Genomic DNA, 22,998 nt, shown 5'->3' on the forward strand with positions numbered 1-22,998 from the left:
TTTCTTCATGGGGGGAATAACAGCCTCGGGGTAGTGTGTCTGTGGTACATATTCTTCATCATTTGCACAAACTGTTGTAGCTTTGGCTTGTAAAATACCTCAATGTGCAATCATTGCCTGTTTTAATATTTTTTTTTAACTTCAACAATGCTTAGCAATGGCGTGAGCAAACAAACTGGTATTTGATATTTTAATAAGATTGTATTTGACACAAAAATAAAAAAAATCTTTGTTAATTGTTCTAACCACACACCACTTAAATACCTAAGGAAAGATGTTAGTTCCTGTACTTTCATAATTTTACCCATGTTCAGTGGACGGATTATTGTAACCTAATAGTGGAATTGCAGTTTCCCATAGCTTAGACTCTATAGATGCACTGCAAACAGACAATTGAAGGAGGAAAAGTGAATACTTGTGAAGCACCTTGACATATCTGGGACTGTGGCTGTCTGGGAGATGACGTCTTCTTACTTTTAACTCCAACTGCTTTTACAGAAACTAAGTGTAGGTTGTTTTTCGCTTGTCGTATTTAGGATGTTGCACAGGTTTATTAATCAATCTAATCCAAGCTTTGTTTTCTTCTTGACTTAAGAAAACTGTACGGTAGTTAAGAATATCTTATCAAATGGAAGATATATACATTATTCTCCATAGAGACATTCTAAGGATTGTAGCAACCACACAGAAAAAAAACCCTCAAAGCTTTTTATAAAACACTTAAAAAATTATCGGATACGGTCTACAAACCTCACTTCCACAAAACAGTTCTGACCCAGATGGTACAAAGTCTGGTGCTACAAGTAAAGCAGAGCATTGTCCACACCCACCTGCTCCTGATTAGCAAACTGCAGTGGGTTCAATACAAACAGAATCTGCAGTCTGAGTAGAAGAACTCATTTTCAATGGTTTTCATAAAACCTGCTACTGGTCAGTTTAAAATAGTATAGTTATTTTCTATACTGACAAACATTTTTGTCAACATCCTTTGAATAAGCTTGTTTAGACTGTTGCTGCTGTGCTGGTCTTACCTTTGTTTTGCCGGAGAATCATTGTTTTTTATTCAGTCTAAGATTGAGCATGCTTGGTGGCTCTGCTTCAGGTGGTATTTCCAGTTTTAGAAGGAACATGTCTTCTGCACAATTTGCAGTGCGCGTTACTACCAGCCAAACATATTTATTTACCGGCCAAATTATTGTAACTCTATTTTACACAGAAATGCCAGTAAAATTATTTAAGAAAATGCACAAAAGTAATTGTCATCTAACTGTGAACTCAAAATCAGAGAAATTCACGATAGATTTCCTAATTCTGCCTCCAGGTGATCACATTTTATATTAAGTCATATAAAAAAAACTAAAAATAATCAAATGTTTATAATTATTGCTATACATCATTGACATTAAAGCTGCAGCTCTCACAAAGAAGGGGAGCAAGAGGATTCAGCACATTTTGTTACACTGCTTTGTAATTCTACAAAGACGCTGCTAAAACACACGGGATTTAATTCTGTTATTGTTTAGAGAATTCCGTTTTTATTAATGTCCTTTTGAATTGATTATTTTTTTTATCTACCACGTCTTAAAGGCCAGTCAGTAAAAATACTTTCACTCTGTGTTTACATTTGGATGTCACATGGAACAGTTTAACAAAGCATCATTAGCATCGTAGCATCAGTGCCTAACAACAGCGCTGTCTCCAAATCAACACTTTATTAATCTGTCTGTTGCAGCTGTAAGTGAAGCAGCTTTATCCTCCAGTTCTCACTGGATACTGTTGAAAACCGCCTCATGTTCCGCTGTTTCAATAGCTTAAACTGAACACTACACAAAGGTGAGGTGACCGCGGGTGGGGAGCGTGTCGAGTGTAGACGTAGAGGAGGGCAGGACAAAAGAAATTCACCTAAATGACAGCCATTAAACATGACTAAGTTTATGCTAACATTTATTCGGCATGTGGCGGTTAACCCTCTAACTTTAAGTGCCAGAGTTAAAGAGGAGAAAATGTTAGCAGCCAGGGAGTGTTATTTTTTGACCCTTCAAAATAAGTCTATCGCGATAGACCTGCCTGGTTAAAAAACTACAGGAAAACAGGCTTTAGAGGAACGTCTAACTCTAAGCTTTGGTTAAGCACCATCGGGACCAGGTGACTTTCTGGGTTGCACACTTTTCAACTTTGCACTCATCAATAAAGATGTTTAGTTAATACCCAGATAGGTGTAGCAGTGGCTGGTTGGACCAGAGCAGAAGGCGACAGTCGCAGTCCTGAAAGAACAGCAAAGGTGTACCAGTTGCTGGGCTCAGTGAAACTAAAAGTTGTCAGTGTGCACTGTATGCTGGGTGCATTGGTGTGATCTGAGATCGTTATTAGTTGCACCAGTGAGAAATAAGGCTGCATGTGCCACTAAATTGGCCTCACCCCTGAGTTTTAAAACAGTCTTACGCATGGTGAGGAAACGGCACTGAACTACATTAAGGGAACTGCTAGAGTTGGGACCACAGCAAAAAGGTTACTGGTACTGTTGTACTGTTGGTATCACAGTTATGGATTAAAAATACTGCAATGCTCAAAAGTCCTCTTGCTAAAACCAGCACATGTCCAGGCTTTTCTAAAGTTTTCCGGAGAGAGGATGATTGGAAGAATGTAATGCAGAATTAGTGACTATCAAACACATTTGCCCCTCTCTAAATGGACGTTTATTTTTACATCATGTTTAATTAAAATGTATTCATGGCTAACTGGTTGAAAATGTGACATTAGTGTTAAGTGTTTTGTCCAGTGTCATTTTTACTGTGTAAAACTAATGGTGTTTCAATGCTTTTGTTGTTCTTTTGGCCTTTTTTCCCAGGAGAGTCAATGAGGCAAGCTTCAGGAGAATTTGCAGAAGACCCCTGCTCCTCTGTAAAGAGGGGTAATATGGTTCGTGCTGCCAGGGCCCTGCTCTCAGCTGTCACGCATCTGCTGGTGCTGGCAGACATGTCTGATGTGTACAAACTCCTCGTTCAGCTTAAACTGGTGAGATGGTTTTTCTTTGTCTGTTTTACCTAAAGACCAATATAATTACCATTCACAAAATTATCTACTCTAATAAACAAAGTCTAATGTTTCTATGCTGAAAATATACCTATTACAAGTTAAAAAATGGTTGAACACATTTTGTTTTCTGTAACCCTAAAGATAAAGTAGCAGAAGGTTGGTTCAAAACAGGAACATAAAGATTGGTACTGCTGTTTCACAGGTTTTTGATTTAAGTGTCAGTAAAATGTTAGTAAAATGTTTATTTATTTTGAATGGCAAAGGTTTATCCTATATAAGACATAAGGGCTCTTTGTTTTCTCCTCAACTTGAGCAAGTTTCATGTAGTGCCACCTATTTTAGCACTTCACCTGAAAATTTGTTCATGTTGGTGTTTCAAAAGAATAGAAGTGTTATTACTATCTAGAATCTACCCAGCACTGCTGCAGAGATTGACCAGAAAAGCACCAGAGTGTAGAGAAGGTAGTCAACCATAGCCTTACAGGCTTTTGTTAGATGAATTCCAAGTGCATTATCCTAAAACAATTGCAAAAATCATTTATGTTTGTTTGAAACATTATGAAACTGCTTTTATAAACAAAAATGTCTTCAAGTCTGGTTACAGATTTCAGGTTCTGCAGCTCTTTAAGGTTAAACTTCATAGGATCGCTAAAAGAACCAAATGTACTTGTATCAAATTACAGTTGAAGCTGAACAAAGGTTTATAACGTGCAGAATGTCAAATGCACAATAGTGTTAAACTCACATACAGAACATTAGTTTTTATGATGTCCCTCCACATAGTCACCTGCACAAATGCATCCTAAATCTGTAAGCAAGGTAGTCAACTTTTCATTGTGTCTCTTCTCTGTGTACTGTCGGCATACTAGATAAATGCTGTTGCTTTTGTAATAGTTTATTGCAGTGAGTAGACCAGAGCAACACAGATGACTGGACTCTTAAAAGATATTGTCTTGCAATGTATGAATGCCCTATTACAGCTATAAGTGGGCATATAAACTTTACTTCCAGTGTAGATTGTTGACAAATGTTCTACAAAAAGGACATAAAAGCCAGATAAATGAGGTTTATTTTTATTGACAAACGATAGCATTGCAAAAAAACAAAACAAAAAAAAAAACCTGATGCATAGTAAAGTTGAGAATACAAAAGGATTCTCCGTTTTGTCTGCAGTGCGGTTTCTTCCTTGAAGCTGCAGGGCATTGGAAGTTTCACTTCTTTTCGAGTAATTTAGATTGAGCTTTGTATTTTGAGACGGGTGTGGTGTAGAGGTGGAGAGATGAACCTCTGATCGAAAGATTGCCGGTTCGGTTTCTGCCTTGCCCGCCCGTGAGTCGAAGTGTCCTTGGGCACGACACCGAACCCCACGTTGCTCCTGGTGGTTATAGGTTGGCTCTGAGCTGCCATTAGTATGTGGCTGTGTGTGTATGGATGAATGTGAGTAAAGCATAGTAAAGGTGACTGTGAAGTGATTTGGCCTTCAAGAAATGTAGTGCTACATAAGTATATAGCCTTTACCCGTAACATACATGATGTAACTACTGATTTTAAGTGTAAAAAAGAATACTCTTCAGATTTATTCTTGTATTAACAAAATGTGAGTTTTCAAATTTCATTGTTTGAACCTGTTTGTTGGTCTCTTTGGTTCAGGTGGAGGATGGTCTGGTTAAAGTGCGTAATGCAGCTACAGAGCAGGACTTGGAAAACCAAAACAGCGCTCTGAAACCAGAGGTGAACAAGCTGAACTCGATGGCTGCCAAGAGACAACAGGTAATGTTCCTCATATGTGTTCCTCAATTTGTTCTTTTCACTTTATTCACTGGAGAATATACCTATTTATTAAGTTTTAAGGGTTTTTTGTTTTGCTAGTGTTCACTATCTGTTCCCTCATATCAGCATATTTTTGAGTGCTTGGTTCTAAATAGAAGCACATTATATTGCAAAGGCTCTTTAGAATGGCCTGATTATTACAGTGTTACCCCAGGCGACAAAAGCAAATTTGGGTCATCCATGACAAACTCTTAGTCTCTTCGTAAGGGCATGACAGGCTGAGTTTTGAATTGAGAGAACATCATCCCTTGAAGTATACCATTTTCCATTACATGAATTCATTTTCCATCCTTTCATTTCTTTCTGCTAGGAGCTAAAGGACGTCCATCACAAGGACCAAATGGCTGCTGCGCGTGGAGTGCTACAAAGGAACATCCCCTTGCTGTACACAGCAACCCGTGCCTGCCTGCAGCATCCTGACGTGGCAGCCTACAAGGCTAACCGTGACCTGATCTACAAGCAGCTGCAGCAAGCAGTGTCCGGAATCTCCAATGCTGCCCAGGCCACGACCGCTGAAGACTCGGCACTCGGTCATCCAGCAGGGGGCGGAGAGCTGGCTTACGCCCTCAACAATTTTGATGTAAGTCAAAAATATGGCTTACAGGTCATCATCTATTTGTTTAGTTTTATTTAGCTTTCCAGCTAAAGTACAAATTATAAAGACAACCTGGTATTACTGATAAATAATGCATCATATATAATACAATTACATGTAAAATTATATTAAACTGTATAATTATAAATATTGTTTGACAGATAAAATAGTAACTAAGGCACATTGAGTTTGTTTTTTAGTCACAACTTTTTCATACCTTGATTAGTTTCTTTTAATAATATAAACATTTGCTCTCCTTTTGCCCTTGTACACTGTTACCAAAAGTATTTGCTCATCTTCCTTGACTCGCATATGAACTGAAGTGCCATCCTATTCCATAGAGTTCAATATGATGTAGGTCCACCATTTGCAGCTATTACGTCTGCAACTCTTTCTGAGAAGGCTCAGGGGTTGACATAGCCCAGAAATTTGCACTGGCCCACAGGGCCAGTAGTTTTTGAAAGTTACTGGCCCGACACCGCGCACAGCGAGACCCGCCGCTCCGCAGGTGCTTGCAACTTTAGGGGGGTCCGGGGGCATGCCCCCCCGGAAAATTTTAATATGGTGCAATTTGGTGCATTCTGGTGACATCTAGCACTTATTTATACACTTTTCAATGACTAAAAATTGTGCATGTCAAACTTAAATCTGCTCTAGTCTGTTTCAGATGTTTTGAAGAGAGCGCTGCAGTGTAGTAGTTAACACTAGTTAAGAAGTTTTCATGCTGCTTCTAATCACTGCTATTTCACATTTGTTCCTAATCAATAGTTAAGAAGTTTTGACTTTTTTGCCCTGACTGCCTTAAGGTTCTGCTTTTTGTTACTGTTGCAAAGTTACATTTACTTTTTAGTTACTTTAGTTACCTAATTAAATTAAATAATTGAAAAATTAAATACAATTAAATTACTGAGATCATTCAGCTAACTAGAAATACTTACTGCTTACAGTGTTGTAAAGAAAAACAAAATTAAGTAGTTTGACCTTGTACTCCATTTGAGTCTGAGATTCAGGTATTTTGAGTTGCCTTTGATTCTTTGACATTCAGCTTAAAGCTTAGTGCATACAGTTTCATCTTCAATGCATTCATTAAATATCTTGCTGTCCATACTACTAATTCCACCCGTCACTCCATCTGACATATTCCTATCTATTCCTGCCATGTCTTCCACATCTCTGACATGCTTCAGTCTCTCTTCAGTGACGGTGTTGGATTTATGATCATCGCGGTGAAAAACCACCAGGGGACGCACTGATATGTGTGTCAGTTTAAATATATCTGCCTAAAATGTAATAATAACCCACTGGCTTGTTCCTTCGTTGTTGCTGTTTAACATTGTTTAGTATTGAATTGTTACATTCAATAAAGTTTGAAAAAAAAAATGAGTGAGTGCGTGCCGCGTGGTGCTTGGCAGTGACAGCCGAGCGCGCAGGTGGGAGAGGAGAAGAGTGATAAAAGGTTTCCCATAGAAACCCTTGAAGTCTGAACACAGGACTAGCAGAAAAAGTGAATTATAAAGACGAGGTAAATCTACACGTTTTCGCAAAATATACTTTATTGTAAAAGGTAAAAAAATGTATTAATTGTTAGATATTTTAGTGGCCCGAGCGGACAAGTAAAATATAAAGTCTTGTGGTCCGTACTGCTCGAAAAACAGGACCGGGCCAGCGGACAAATGGCTATGTCGAGCCCTGAGGCTGTCCACAAGGTTGAGGAGTGCGTTCATAGGAATCTTTGACCATTCTTCTAATAGTGCATTGGTGAGGTCACACACTGATGTTGGTTGAGAAGGCCTGGCTCTCAGTCTCCGCTCGAATTCATCCCAAAGGTGTTCTATTGGGTCTAGGTCAGAACTCTGTGCTGGTCAGTCCAGTTAATCCACACCAGACTCTCTCATCCATGTCTTTGTGGATCTCGCCTTGTGCACAGTCATGTTGGTAGAGGAAGGAGCCCGCTCCAAACAATGAAACTGTAGAGAACGTGTCCCCACTGCTCTAGAGTCCAGTGGCAGTGTGCTTTACACCACTGCATCCATGCTTTGCATTGCACTTTGTGATGTGTGGCTTGGATGCAGCCGCTTTGTCTTGGAAACCCAGTCCAAGAAGCTCTCTGCTAACTCTACTTGGACTAATCGGAAGGTCACAAAGTTAGCTCTGTAGCAATCCACTATGCGCTTGAGTATCCGCTGACCCCTCTCCGGTGGTTTACGTGTTCTACCACTTCATGGCTAAGTTGCTGTTGTTCTCAAATTCTTCCATTTTGTTATGATGGAGTTGAATATTTAGGAGCCAGGAATTTTCATAACTGGATTTGTTACCCAGGTGGCATCCTATGACAGTTCCACGTTCCACACGAGCTCCTGAGAGTGGCCCATTCTATCATGAATGTTTGTGAAAACGGTATAAAGAGATTTATTTGATTCGTTAAATACTTCAAGCTGCCATGAGATTGTTCAAACACATTTAAGGTAACCATTTATTGCAAGTTTCGCCGTCTTTTGCGATATGCGGATTTCATAGCTTGATATTGCGATAACGACAAATTTGCGATTTATTGTGCAGGCCTAGTTCAGACCCTCTCCCAGTACTGTGAGGCTCGCCATCTGCTGCAAGAGCTGCGTCTGAATGACCGCTGCTTTCAGCGGTACTCTTGTCTCTCTGTGACCTGGTGTGATGACTTGTCATGCATTAGTCCGCGAAAGGAAAAATAAGAATAAAGCTAGACGACCTTTTATATTGTCTCAATGGAAAAACAACCCATTTTATGGAGTTCAGGAGGAGAGCGATCAGATTTTCTTCCTATTTGGTATTTGGTTTGAACTCTGACCTCTGATCATGTCATCATGCTGCGCCTTCGTTGCCAAAGTTCAGATATTTGAACTCTGGATGCACCATGCCACAACGACCGAGACGCGCTCCTGCCACACCACCGCACTGCGCCCGACCTTCAGAACACGTTGCAGGACCTTTCATCATGTCTGTCAAATTTTGATGCATGAATCACATTCAGTGTGAACGCAGCTTTAGAATTCTGTGCTTAATTTTCCACATTTGCTCTGGAAGCCTTCCTTAGAACTATCCTTAGCAGTCACTGTCACCAAGGAAAGTTTAATGATGATTCTTTTAAAGGAGAATGTCAATGTTTTACTATAAAATTAGGTTTTGTCAATATTCTTTCATGTTTCTCAGTTGACCTACCTTCACTTGGAAAAATGAAAATTACTCTTGAAAAGCTTGTTCCTTATAGTAAAATGATACTGGAATCTTTAAAGAAAATTCCTTGAAAGCTCCTCTGTTTAAACGTTGAGAACAGTGCAAGGCTGGTTTATCAATGCCATTTTATTGCACCATTTTTTTAAAATTAGCTTCATTAAGAAAAAAGTCTTTAAAAAAACAGATCTTAGCAAAGCATTTGAGTTCTGACCAGAAATCAGCTGCCAGGAACATCTTGAGTGTTTGTGAATGCATCATTGAGTACACGTTTTCACAGGTTTTTTTTGTTTCACTCTGTATTGTGCCATCAGCTTTGTTGGACCATGCTGGTCCTTTGTATTAAACTGATTAAATGTGCCAGGTCTGTCAGTGAGAGAGAGGTTTTTTGTGACTGTTTGGCCCTGTAAGTGAGCTGTAAGCATTAATGACCTAATTTCCTTTAATCCTCTTAAAATGCTTTTTTTTTTTTTAATCGTAAAAGCAAGTAATAAGGGAAAAATTCTAAAAATCTATGCATCACTAAATTTAGACAGTTGGATATTTTAATTTCATCCATGGTAAAAAAAAAAAAATATTTAAACATGTCTAGCTAAGCTAGACTTAAGATATTGCTGAAAAAAGAACAACCTCACCTTATCTACACACTGCATAGTGATTTTTACTGCACTGTTGCTGTAGTTATGTCACTTTAGTCTGCTCTGTAAAGGTTTCTTTGAATGCAAATCATACATTTTTGCTGTAATGCTTGTAGTTGTGTTTAAGAGCAGATTTTTCATTTCTTCAAATAGGTTTGGTGTATAAGAGCCCATAGGCAAAATTAGGAAATGAGTCAACAGTGGTGCTGTTTCTCTGGGCTTCCACCTCCATGTCTCTCTCAAATGCCTGTTGTCATGGGGATATGACACACAGAGGAGGCCAGACAAGACAGAATAGAGGGAGCTGGAGGTGGTTGTCTAAAGAAACCGCAAAATCTAACAATCCAACAGCTGTTTTCCATTATTTGTATCAACAAGGAGTTATTTGGTCATTCAACAAAATGTGTGCAACTGTAGGTGTTACAACCATTTGACTAACCATCTACCACCACACTTGGTGGCTAAAGCTGCTTGATTTAATCTCAATTGATGTGAGAATAGTTAAAGCAAACTACAGAATAAATAAACTTTTGAACCAGTGGCTATTTAGCAATTTTGAAACTCTTACGACCTGAAATATTAAATTGAAATATTTTTCATTATATTTTAACTGAAGCAAATAAAAGTACCATTTTCCTCCAAATTGGTTTTGGTTCATTTCTATAAATACTGCAATTCTATGTTTGTCCCAAGTATGTGAGGCAATGAATTGTTGATATAAATATATTGTTAGTATAAATATTTAAGTGTATTTCCAAAAAAAAAAAGACTGTCACTCTAGATATAAAGATCTTTTTAAATCTGTATAGATTTAGTGTGATTGAAGTTCTTTTTCTGATTGTTTTCCATATTTTAATTGTTTTTTTGTAATAGATCCTTAGTTGCTAAGACTTGCCTCCTAAATGTTTTCCATTCATTTAAATGGTAACCCTTAACGGTTTTTAAAAGATACATTACTGCTAAAGACAATGTTGTCTTTAGTTGTAATGTTACTTTGATTTCTGAATGTCACTTTGCTGCTGTAGTCAAAAGAATTTTCACTTTGTGGGATAACTAAAGTCTTATCTTAATATTAGTTCTGTGCTTTTTTTTTTCCTACCCTGGCAACAAGACACCCATTTTCTTTTTCTGTTTTTAAATCTCTTCTTCTTGTGTCTTCCTGACAGAAACAAATCATTGTTGACCCTCTGGCGTTCAGCGAGGAGCGCTTTCGTCCTTCTCTGGAGGAGCGCCTTGAAAGCATTATTAGTGGAGCTGCCCTCATGGCTGATTCCTCTTGCACACGTGATGACCGCAGGGAGCGCATTGTGGCGGAATGCAACTCTGTGCGTCAAGCACTACAGGACCTTCTGAGCGAGTACATGGGAAATGTAAGTGTCTTTAACTTTTTCCCCCATTTTTGATGTGCTGTTATGTCTTCTAAGTTTGGTTTGCTCTTTTTAATCACTAGTGACAAAAGGTGCGTTTAGATGCTGCATTTCTGACTTGATTGAGATCTATGGGTTCATAATTTGATTTATGGTTCAATACCATTTTATTAAATATTGATTAATTTCTCCTGTTTCAAAGTTCCAACCCCATTTTGCTTGGTTATGATTTTTCTCTTTCCTCAAAAAAGTACATAATTAAGGTTTAAACTGCACAAAAGTAAAACTTTTAAAGCTTGAAAATTTCTAAAAAATAAGAAATCTAATAAAAACATAAAGAAAACCTGATAAATATCACATAAATTCTTTAAATTAAAATTCATCCACTGTCATAAAATTGATATTGCATTTTTAGGCTAAGCATTGACTTAAGTATAGTTTCAGAGGTTTCACTTGTCAAAAAAAAAATGCACCCAAATCAAGTTTCAATAAAGGGGGCGGAAGAACTATTTTGGGGCTTCTGAACTATAGTTACTTATGTCTGAAAGTTTGGGCAGATTTAAACATCCTACACCTCAGAAACACTTTGTAAAGGTGTACCAAACGGCTCAGTTTTTTGGCGTGTGCACACACTAATTTGGATAGAGATAAATGTGTTTACAGGGCTTTTGGCTGTCCTTCGTTCAAATCTGCGACCGGTTGGTTACAAAGCCTGTGCAGTGGACCCCCCGACAATTGTCTGGGGGCCATTGCAGGACCTGTACATTTTGTCATATCTTCAGCAGTTTTTGAGTGGTTTTGTCTTGATTGTAACGGTACAGTTGTCGGAAGGCATCTGTTAAAAGCATTTAGTGAATAAAAATCGAGGCAAAGTTGGTCCTAAATACAGAAATCCTCTGGCCCTTTGCACATTTTTAGTCACGTCTTGGCCAGTGTGAACGTACTCAATCTAGAATGTAATCACCAAGCCATGCTAAATTGAGATTTAGAAATCACCCTCCACAGTAAGCCTGTAAACCTTGTTTGGTTGTATGTTAAAGTAATCCTCGTTATAAGTCTTTCATGCAGTACACTATTCTATTTAAATTTCACTGTAAGATGAAATACTATGGTTTTGTTTTAGCTTTATTCTGTGTTAATAAACTGTGTAGTCCACTAGGGATGTCAACGATTTCTGGGCATTTTAAATGGTTATGAAAACCATCAGCCACAGTCATCGCAAAGCACAACAGGAACTTTTGGAGGCGGTATAACCCTCCCTCAACCATAGAAGACGAACAAAAACTTGCATTTAGTGCTTCATTCACACCGTCCGCGTGTGGTGCGTTCAATAGCGCGGTCCACATGGTTTATGAACGCGTATCCAGATGGTGTGGGACATACCGGACTTCTGTGTATTTACTGTTTATTAGTGCTCAACTGCCGTCTACAATAGGAAGAGGGTTGATAAGCAAAGTCACAGTGGTGCAAATCTTGCTCCAGACCTTTTGTTTTCATAGCTCTTTCCCTATAAACCACAATTATTAATGTCTCCTTCGCCATCAAGTTTAAAAGTGTTGGGACTTCCATGTTATGAAGTGGACACCACCCACACGTCAAGATGCGTTCCGGACGCAGAAGCCCGGAATTCTGGTGTGCGTCACCGACTGTAGACTGGGAAGGAGCCAGTGCACACCAGAGATGGATGCAATACTTACACAGAGAGTCCTTGAAATTTTTCTAAAAGAAATGAGACCTCTGTCAATGGTTGAAGAAGGTGGATTTTAAGACATGATTGGGGTGCTGCATCCTGGCTACCACACAAGTTAAGTCACTTTTGCTAGATAATGGGGGAAAAATTATTGTGGAATATTTTAGTGTTCACTAATTGAAAAAGTAAAACCCATGTTCATGTATATTTTTTGCTCACTATTTCTATGGGAAGTTTAGACAATTATTTAGTGCAGGGATCAGGAACCATATAGCTTGGGAGCCAATTTTGGCTTTTTTGTGCTAGCACATAGCTTACCTGGGACATTACACTTTTTAAAAAATCTTTTAATACGGTCAAATTGAAATTCATAGAGTATATACAAGTAAAAAAAAATGTTTTAAATGCACCATATGCTGAGCTTTAGCAGTACTAACAAGGAGCAAGATGTTGTGATGCTTTGTGGATTTAGTAGCTTCGAAAGCTGTAGCTTTGAGTTGGCAGTAAAAGAGCTGGTGTCTCAACCCTGTACTTTTAAAAGCTACAAATATACATTGTGACAGCAGCGCTGCATATGTGGTTAATCATGCCTCTACAAAGATGTTTGCTATGAGGATATGTGCTGTCTTGTTTAGTAGACCCAGAGAAGACGGGCACAGGTGTGACTCATGCAGTTCAGAGAACGGCATCTTTCTGTGTGTATAAAAAACAAAATGCTGTATAGCCACATCTATCCATATGCTTCCTGATATTTTACTGTCTGGTTGCTGCTTGGTGGCAGCAAAGTTCACTAAAAGTTAGTTCTGAGTTTTCTCTGATGTTGCAAATAACTATTGACAGTAGTTTGTAAGATGGACAAGCAAAACCTCCTGAGGTCTTTTCCTACGAGAAGCCTAGTTGTTGTTTTTAAAAATGACAAAAATGGCTTTTTGAATTGTTTTCTTGCTGCTCAAAATGAAATTACAAACTGCCATTTCCAAATAGTTTTGCTTGTAATAAGTCAAATAGTTTCTACCACTTTTTACATGTAGGCATAATGCATCTTATTTCCCACAATCTATCACATTTGTATCTCACATCACAGTGATGTTTGGTTGCTCTGACATATACCGTTGGTGACATTTAAATTGATGCATGGTTGTTTTTACATCCATGAAACTCATCACCCTGCTGGTTATTTTTGAATTCTTCAATGCAGCTTTAAAAGGTCAGGGTGTTTGTATGAACTTAAGACACCTGCTCTGATAGTTAACCATGTTAGAAAGTTATGGGCAAACCTTTGCCCACATAAAAGCTCACTACACAGGTTTCTTTGTATGGCAGAAATGTCAATGTTAGAAATTGAACTCAAGTTTTGTAATGCTTGTTATTTTAATTCCTTCTAAACAATTTAGGGCTTTATGATCGAAAACAAATGTGACCAAACTGCTGTGACTGAAATATGTGATCAATAGTAGGATACAACTGTAAACATATTTTCTTTTTGACAAAAAGTCTGGTATTTAAACATTGTTTTTATACTTGGCCAATGCTTTAAAACTCACTGTTTGTGGTCAATTGTAGTTAACCATAGTTTAATTTAAAGTAGACAATGATCACTTTAATATGTTTACTGCCTTGCTCAGTGAGAACAGACCAATTCACACTATCCTAAAACCATGTTAATTACCTGTCAATCAAATATGCATATTTTTGGATTGTAGAAAAAAAGATATCTCTAGGAAGATAAAAACCCAAACAGACCTGGAATGAACCTGCTGTGGGGTGTAATTATAAGCCTTGATAACTTTAAGATTTATAACTCTCTCATTTGAAGTATTTTACCATGCAGAAGTAAAATGGAAGATCAAATATTTGTTGCTCTAGCATTTGAATTAGGAAATATATTGCAGTTTCAATATCTAGTAGTTAAATTTACTCTAAAGCTTTAAATTTGTTTTGACTTAAATATTTAATAATGAACTAAGACGCACTGAGTCATTGGAAGAAATGACAGACAAACCATGTTTTTGAGCATTCATCACTTTGGAAACACTGTGAATTATAACCATTTTATTTAAAAAATATATGTTTTTGAGGGACAATATTTTTTTCAGTTTGGCACATCTTATCCACTATACAGATATGAAATTGTACATATTACAATACAAAAGGAAAATGGGAAGAGAAAAGCATTCTTTTTGCACAAAGAGTTTGAATAAGAGAATAGGAATTGTTTGACTTTTTTTTTTTTCTTTTTTCTTTTTTACATTTTTTTTTTTAGGCTTGGTGGGGGCAAAGTCTTGTAGATGACGAGGGGAAACAAAACAGTTTACAAAGGGCCAAAGTGCAAAAGGGATGCATAATTCTACAAATTGTGTGGACTTCCAGTCACATGGTGCCACCGTAGTCTTGAACAGTGAAAGTCAAATGATCGACTGAACCCTCTAGGAATTCCAAATACATACTCAACCATCATATCAATGAGATCTAACCCTAATGTTTGCTAAAGGACAATTGGTCAACTCAAAGTTTTTGAACATGCGAGACAGACTAGATGGGCACTAGTAGTTGCAGCACAAAGCTGGAGAAAACTTCAACTGAACATTTTATGCTAGGTGTCTTCATTGAATTCAAAAATGAGATGTAACTTTTTTTGGTTTGGTTTACATACAGATTCTTTGTAGGCATTTTTAGAGCATTTGCCAAGAAACACTGAAACACAACCATATTCTGACAAACTTAACCGAGAGACAAAGCAACAATTGGAGCAGCTGATGCCTTCAATTAGGGACTTCAAATCAAAACGATGCATCCTAATTTCTCTGAATAATTTCCATTTAACATGTGATGTGCTATTAAAATTGTATTATAATTCTTAATGTTTTGTGCCACTGTTAAGATTAGAAATCAAAGGGCACGATTGCTATGGTTGAAAATAATTTTAATTGGACTAATTCAAAATTTGAACTGGATACTTGTCTGTATAAACAGAATTAGTTTTAACCAGCTTGTCTTAACAGAGGATGTCTTAACAGAGGACTTAACAGAGGACATGAAGTTGGCTAATGTTAGGGTAGAAGATGTTCATGATAGAGTGAGGTGGAAAAGGATGATTCGCTGTGGCGACCCCTGATGGGAAAAGCCGAAAGAGAAAGAAGGAGAGTTTTAACCAGCTTAAGGATTTTGACATTTTTGCTGTTTTCAGAATTGCCATTTGGGTATTTTATTTCTTACTTTGCTCTGTTTTAAGAAAAGATATTATACCTTTTATTATATCCTCTTTTCTTCCTAGTTTCTCTGGCTTTCATCCTCCCCCCACTGCCAAACTAAGCACTAAGTTTGTGTGAAGCTGCAGCAGCACCTTCACTGTGATACTAATGTCCATGCCGTCCTGCATACAAATGTTTCTTAATCAGCAAAGGGTGTTGCCTTGTCACTTGTCACTCTTGACTGACATAGGCAGCATACGTTTTTAGTCCAAATCTTAAACAGGTGTTTGTAGTTTTATTAATAATATTTCTGACTTTAAATGACAACTTCATAAAGAAGTGTCTTTAAGGAAAAGGTTTAATGGTATTGTGGCTGTGAGGGATTATTGTAGTACAACTAAATCTGTGTGAAGTGCTCAAATGTTGGTTAATCACTGGTGTGGGTGAGAGTATTAGATCCATTTTGCCTGGCCTTAATTAGTTCAATCTTAAGCCTGTCTCTCCTCATTAGTGAATAAGTAGCTGAAAGGATAGGATCCAAGCAAAAGGCTTTGTTTTTTCTAAAATAACTTTTCTATGTGGCACTTTATGTTTTTGTTACCCTCTTATTGATGTTTCACATAATAAATTTGTTTGATGTAATGAAATTGATTTTAAAAATGTATTTTTTTACATATCATTTTGGAAATGGATATGCAATTATGAAAAACTGTTTTGTTTGTAATGCGAAACATGAAACTTATTAGTTCCAGAATTTTGGACAGCAGATGACAGGAACTAAATGGTGCTTGTGAAACCCAAAGTACCATTCAGCTTGACCTAAAAATGAGATACATGGCTCTTAGTTGATTTGGTCAAATTATGCCTTTATTGTTTTTATTTTCACTTGGATTAAAGTATTTTCTCACTTTAGAAGATTTGAAATTGGTTATTTAGGGTTAAGGTTTAGAGTCACTACCATTCAATCCATCTGTAGCTGCGGTTACATGGGCAAAAGTAATCGGAATAAACTCCTGATCAGAATAAGAATGCATGTAAACAGACCCTTCGGAATACTCTGCCCCTATGAGACTCATTCGGATAAAAATTTCCTTCCGATCGAGATAGGTGGATTATGCCGATTGCTGAGCCGATCGTGTTGCATATAAGCAGTTCATTCCGATTGTGGGTCACCAATGCTCTGGGTTTTACGTCATGTGTTGACGGTGTGGGGCTCCAGGGGAGGCTTTGGAGCTTGAACAAGACCAGTGTGCTGCGCGATCAAACTATTTTCTTGTGCAGAGCTGCCGGACTTGTCCGTCCCGCTGCTTTGCGTCACCCAGCTGGAGAACCATGTCTCTGGGGAGTGCGGTGTCCCTTAGCAGAGGAGAAGCTTTGGGACGGTGTGTGAGCTGGCGTAGGCGGGTATTAAATGTGAAAATGCCGCTCCGTGCAGTCCTGAGGAACCGTGTAAACAATCATATGAATTTGTGTTTCCAATAAAGGCAGATGTTATTCCCACATATTTACGTGCAGCTAAAATGCACATTACGGCATTGAACACACGGATTAAGTGCATTCAAGGCTAAATGTTGTTGTTGACACGTATTAACCTAACCTTAACCCTTCTTCCGGGTCTGTGCTGCCTAGAATAAAGCACTGGCTGGCCTCACACATTTAGAAATTATGAGCGAACAGGCCCTTAATAATATTCATAACAATAATTAAAGCAACTTTAGAAGATCATCACGCTTTATGCTGCAGCTTTGTTTGTTTACAATGAAACTTGCTATTCTTATACTGCCATTTCCAGTATTTTAGATAGTTCTGCGCATGTCAAAATGATTTATTCCGATTGAAAGTTTGGCGTATGTAAACGTTTGTTATAATCGGATACAGTTTTGGGCCCACGTGCACAGTTCAATTATAATCTGAGTTTTGATCCGATCAAAGACATTTTGCACATGTAACTGCAGCTAAATGATCAATCTATAAAACCAGAAAACGGGGTTACGGTAAGTAATTTTTCTTGTTTTTGAATATTGGCTTGCAGAAACATTAAATGCTTAACATCTGTTGGCAGAAACGTGACATAATTTACATCCTCACATATTGTATTCTGTTAACGGATGGCCATTTTGTAAGTGGTAACTGTGCTGAAATATAGACGATGTAGAGACAAATCTCACAGTTAAAATTTTTTTCTTTAAAATGATTGCCCCTGGTTGATATGAACAACCTTGCATTTATAGAAAAATAAATTTGTGACTATCTCTACATATCATAGCTGTCCAGCCTTGTGTATGTAGCTTTCAATATCTTTTTACTATTTCACATATTTTCAAATCTCTCTTGTAGAAATTATGCTTTTTACATATACTGAAAAAAAATCAAAAAGTAAACCCTGTATCATTTTACATGGTCAAATGACAAACCACATGGTAGAGAAATAAATACGAGTTCATACTTCACACTCTTTGTAAGGCAGCTGCTGACACTTGCACTGCCCATACCCGTTGATGATCACAAGTGCCCCTTCTTCATGGCTGGGTTCATACTCATTATAGGGTACCTGTGTGGCGAGGTCCGCCATTGGCTGTCGTTGCTGGGTCCTCATCTGTCTGCGATTTTGAATAGCTGAACAGTGACGTATCCTTCTCAGGGTGGGAGGGCAGCACTTTCGTGAGATATACACAACAAAAATTATGATAAAGAATGAAAAAAGAAGCGCCATAGTTCCAATGATGACCCTTTGAGTCATAAGAGTGTTGTCCATAGCTGAAAAGTCATCTGTCACAGATTCCTCTTCCAACAAAGCAGTAGTTGCTTGAGCAGTGCGTGGTGTTTGTGTTGTGGTGGTGGTAATGGTAACAACTGTGGTAAAGCTCCCAAAATCCTCTGCATAGTCTTGTGTAGGGGTTGGCTGCATAATTCCAAACAAGGAGCTTGTGATCTCTGCAGCTGCAGTAGCGTCTGTGGTTGTACTAATGGTCTGAATGACTGGTGCTGAAAAGTTCTGGCAAAGCTGGAATCCATAAACTGCATCAAGTATTTCCTCACCTTGGGCATACTCAGGACTGTGGCAGAGAATGGAATGTTCCCACCTTCCCTTAAAGGTGCTTAGCCAAGTGGCCAGAGAGCAAATCCTTTTGGTACATTCCCAAAGATTGCTGGACAGCCCAATTGTACCCAAAGACTGCCACATATCCAGAACCTGTGCATCCAGACTGCTTAGTTTGTTGTTATCCAATAGCAACATTTTTAAATTTGGCAGCGTTTGAAAAACATCAGGTGTAAGGACACGGATTTCATTTCCTGTTAGGTCCAGCTTTTCTAAAGTTGTCCATGTCCATTCCATGCCACATGTTACGTTGTTTATCTTATTCCATTGCAGATATAGAAACTGGAGAGCAACAAGACGAGGGAAATGGGCCAAGTTAATCTTGGTCAGCTGATTGTGCTCCAAGTGGAGCTCTTTAAGCTTGATGAGCCCAGCAAATCCATTCCGAGCCAGGCTACGCAGACGATTGTTGCTTAGTCCCAGATATTCCAGACTGCGACAGTCCCAAAATGCTCGAACAGGTGTAGTACGAAGTAAATTGGAGCGTAGGTGAAGTATCTGAAGCTTCCTTAGTCCATGGAATAGTTCTGGTTCCAGTGAAGTCATTTGATTAAAGGACAGGTCCAGTATTTGAAGGTTTATGAGGTGTATGAAGGTTGTATTGGGCAACTTGGTGATTCGATTGGAGCTTAGGTTGAGATCTTTCAATTTATATAGTCCTTGAAAGGCATCCTCTTGTACTGTGGTAATCTGGTTGTGGTCGAGATGTAACCATGTGAGCTGGCTAAAACCGTAAAACTGATCAGAGCTGAGCTCAGTAATGCTGTTGTGTCGTAAGGACAGGCCCAGAGCCCCTTTGTCCACTCCGTCTGGGGGTGCCTTTAGCCCCTGGGTGTCGCAGTAGAACTGCAGGTCCTCACAGCGGCATTTTTGAGGGCAGGTTGTGCATGATGCAGGAGACAGCAGGCACGCAAGGAGCATGCTGATTACACTCAGAGCCACTGGTGCAGGTCCCACCAATGGCCACCTTGAATGGAAACCTGCATGGGTTCAAAGACAAGAAAATAAACTCGGGGATGGGAACGAAAATCTCTGCTGAGCACATATAATTAATTCATGTTGGGGACGTTGCTGTTTGTGTGTGGACTATCTTTCTCAAACAAACGGCAGACATGACATTTCTTTTTTTCATATTTTGCAATTTAAATAATCATCACAGGTTAATGAAAGTTTAACTTGGCTATCCACTGTTTTTTGGTTGACCAAGGGTTTTAGTTGCATTTTTCTCTCTAATTATTGGGATGTTTCCTTTTATGTTTTAGGCTCAGAGTTAAACTTATATGCAAATTGTCTTTGTATAATTTCTTGTTTGTTTTTGAGACTATGCTATTATCAGTAGAATAAACATAAAGCCATTTTATTTTAGTTTTAAAATTTCAATGCAAAATAAAAAGTGATCTACATTGGACGTCTTCCAATGCGTCTCAGGACGTAAAACGGGGGGCTGTTGCAGTAAATAGACAGGACAGAGGAGCTTTAAGTGCTCGACCTCGCTCACTCTTACTTGTATTTCTATTCATGCTCTGACCTGTCAAATAAAAGACTAACTTACCCATTCTTTTGTGCACATCGAAGGCTGCATTCAACTGTTCTTTTCAGCGGACTCTTGGACCAACCAGATTGATGAAAAATCCAAAGGGAAAAAGCCCTTTTGAATAAGCAGAAAATGAATCAGCTTCTTTGGAAATAAAGCAATTCTGAACCCACCCAGTTGAAACAAAATGTAAAATTCCATGTCCTAAAATGCAGATCTCCCTGGTAATGTGCAGAGACCCTTAAAATCCCGGCTCAGGTCGAATTTTTTTCCTTCAACCTACAAAATCCTTGAAATAAGTATTTATATACATTTATATATATTTAAGTTGATCAGTTGCATCCGGAGCGGCTCCACTGAAGAGATCTCCCCCTCCCTCCTTTTTTCTTCTTTCTTTTAATCCTTTTGTTTTCTGTCCACGGCAATGACGCCAGCTCAGATGGTTAATTGAAGATCATTTCTTTCCCGGCTGCGGTCGTCCAACCTAACTTGTTGATGGCAGCCAGAGATCCTGCCTCCGAAGCCGACTCGGGCTCAGCATAGCCTCTGCAGAGCTGCGAGCGGAGTTCTCATCTGCGCTGAGACGCAGAGAGAAGAGGGAGAGAAAAAAAGCAGAGCAGAGAGTAAGGAATGTTATTCTGTGCTTTTTGTTGCAGCCACTCTCTGCTACAGAGTGGTGGCAGCCTGGCGTCGATCATCACCTCCGTTTCTCTCTCTCCTTCGTTTTCTCTCCCTTACACACGAACACCCTCACTCTCATCGTTGGCCACTTGCTCTCTGCCTCAAGTTCTTGTGCACCTTAGTCCTCCTCCATCTCCCGTTCCATCCCTCTTCCCTCCCACTGGCTCGTCACCATCAGAATATTGATATCTTGAATGTTTTGCAGTAGCTTCCTGTTGAAATTACCCACCATTGCAGATTTCAACTTTGCGTTGATTTTTGTATAGGTATCATCTAATAATTTAAATGAGAGAAAAAAACAACAAAAGAAGCAAAATCCCATACACACATCTAGATTAGAAGTTTTGTTGCCTGCAGCTTCAGATGTCAAAATACAGTATTTGTGTAAGAATAAAATTTTTTTTATCTCTTAAGGGAGAAATGTGTTAAAAATGTTAACATCTTAAATCCTGGGTGTAGACTTGCTGACACAACAAGTGCTAAATAGCTGTGCTTTTATGGGATGAAGAGCACTTCTTTGGGAAGATCATGCTGGAGCCATATGGTATTTGCTCTAACTTAAACCAGACTTTTACCTTTGGTTTTTATTTATGTATTTATTTGTTTATTTAATGGATAAATTGCTTATGTCATACCAGTGCCAAGGTCTTCCAGCTTAACACCCATCTGGGTTTAAGTTTCCGGGTCACTTATCGTGCATACTGCCGTGTTTTCCACATGTATCACAGTTGAGTCATAACGCAGAATGCACAAGGAAGTACTTGGAGGGAAAACTGAAGCTGGAAAGAGGAATATTCTCTAGTTTTTTGCTATTTTTTGTTTACACAATTCTGATCAATTGAAATATATTCTCCATATCTAGTCATTGATTCATTGATTTGAACTTGATGAAATACTAGGGAAAGAAAAGCTTATTTTTTAAAACTTGGTAGTCTTGTTTTAGGGCTCTCTATGCCGGTGCTTTGTTAAAAATTGTTCTTAAATCTGTCCAAGAGAAGATGGATGGAGCCTCAACTGACTGTTATAAAAGATGCTGTGAAAAAGTGCTTCTGTAATGGGCATCTAAGGAAATGCTTAACAACCTTTTTACCAAAGGAATGAGAAAGGGTTATGCATGTAGGGATGGAAATGAACAGTTTAAAGCAGAACAGCCAGAATTTAACCATACTAGTACATTTAGAAAAGACAAAAATCACAAAGGGCTTTGTGCTTCCTTGCCTCTAAATACATACACAACACCCTTAATGTGCTATGGACATTGGGGGATGGGACAGGTCAACGCCATCCATAGCACTATATTGAAGCATGCAGGATGGGGGTCAAAGACCCATGCTTTTTTTTCTTCATCTTTTACCCTGCTCCTCTCCCACATCCATCTGATTTGATTGGATTCCACCATCAGGTTCTTTCTTACTGTCGTCCTCCACCTCTCCTTCCTTCCTTCCTGAAAGTTTCACATTTTCAGGTTATGCTTGAGCAGCTAGCAGAATGTGACTGAGCATGTCTGAGCTCTCTGTGGGGGTGCTATGATAAGGACCATTCACTGCTGTGCCACAGTTAGCAGTGTGACTACTACATATAGCGTTGAAATGTAATGACCTGTAATTTATGTAGTTAACAAATCTTTTTTTTTATTTAAACCTCATTTTCTTAAAAGACTAAAGAAACGACCCTAAACAGAAGATGAGGCTTCAACAATTGATCTTCAACACTGATTTTCCATCCAACTAACAAAGCCTTAAACTCCAGTGTTGATGTGGAAAGGACATTAAATCTGTCTCGTCCTCTTAAGCAGAAGCAATGGGCATTAGCCTAACGAAGTCACCTTTGTCTTGGGCCCTCTCAAAAACAGTGCTTCATACAAAGAAGATATCATAAACACAGTGAGGCTTTTCTACTATTGTTTGTGTCAGCATTTATAGTTAAGGGAGTGTAACATTCACGGATTACCTTTACCAAGACACATCTCTGAACGGTATGCATTCTTGATGTACTTTGACGAATAGAACCTTTGTTATGATACTGAAAGACATTGAGGGCTGGCTTTAGGCGAAGTGACAGCTTTTCTTTGAGCTGATACCCATACCTCCATGCATGCACAGACTTAACTAAACTATGTTTTTTCCTGT

At 38.6% G+C, this 22,998-nt stretch overlaps 2 protein-coding genes across 2 annotated transcripts in view; one reads left to right on the forward strand and one right to left on the reverse strand.

Moving 5' to 3' along the window:
• The window catches only part of ctnna1 (catenin alpha 1), a 54,561-nt gene that overhangs the window by 5,006 nt on the left and 26,557 nt on the right, over positions 1-22,998 (forward strand). The window contains exons 4-7 of the mRNA XM_004073394.4: positions 2,849-3,015; positions 4,687-4,806; positions 5,177-5,446; positions 10,473-10,676. Coding sequence (XP_004073442.1) covers positions 2,849-3,015; positions 4,687-4,806; positions 5,177-5,446; positions 10,473-10,676 — 761 coding nt within the window. The remainder of the gene's footprint in view (positions 1-2,848; positions 3,016-4,686; positions 4,807-5,176; positions 5,447-10,472; positions 10,677-22,998) is intronic.
• On the reverse strand, positions 15,626-22,984 carry lrrtm2 (leucine rich repeat transmembrane neuronal 2). The gene is made up of 2 exons (XM_020706699.2): positions 20,207-22,984; positions 15,626-19,634 (listed from the first exon to the last, which is right to left on the reverse strand). The coding sequence occupies exons 1-2, from the start codon at positions 20,208-20,210 to the stop codon at positions 17,995-17,997; spliced, it is 1,644 nt and encodes a 547-aa protein (XP_020562358.1). The 5' UTR covers positions 20,211-22,984; the 3' UTR covers positions 15,626-17,994.

The sequence above is a fragment of the Oryzias latipes genome, chromosome 10 (genome assembly GCF_002234675.1).
Source record: "Oryzias latipes chromosome 10, ASM223467v1".
NCBI lineage: Eukaryota > Metazoa > Chordata > Actinopteri > Beloniformes > Adrianichthyidae > Oryzias > Oryzias latipes.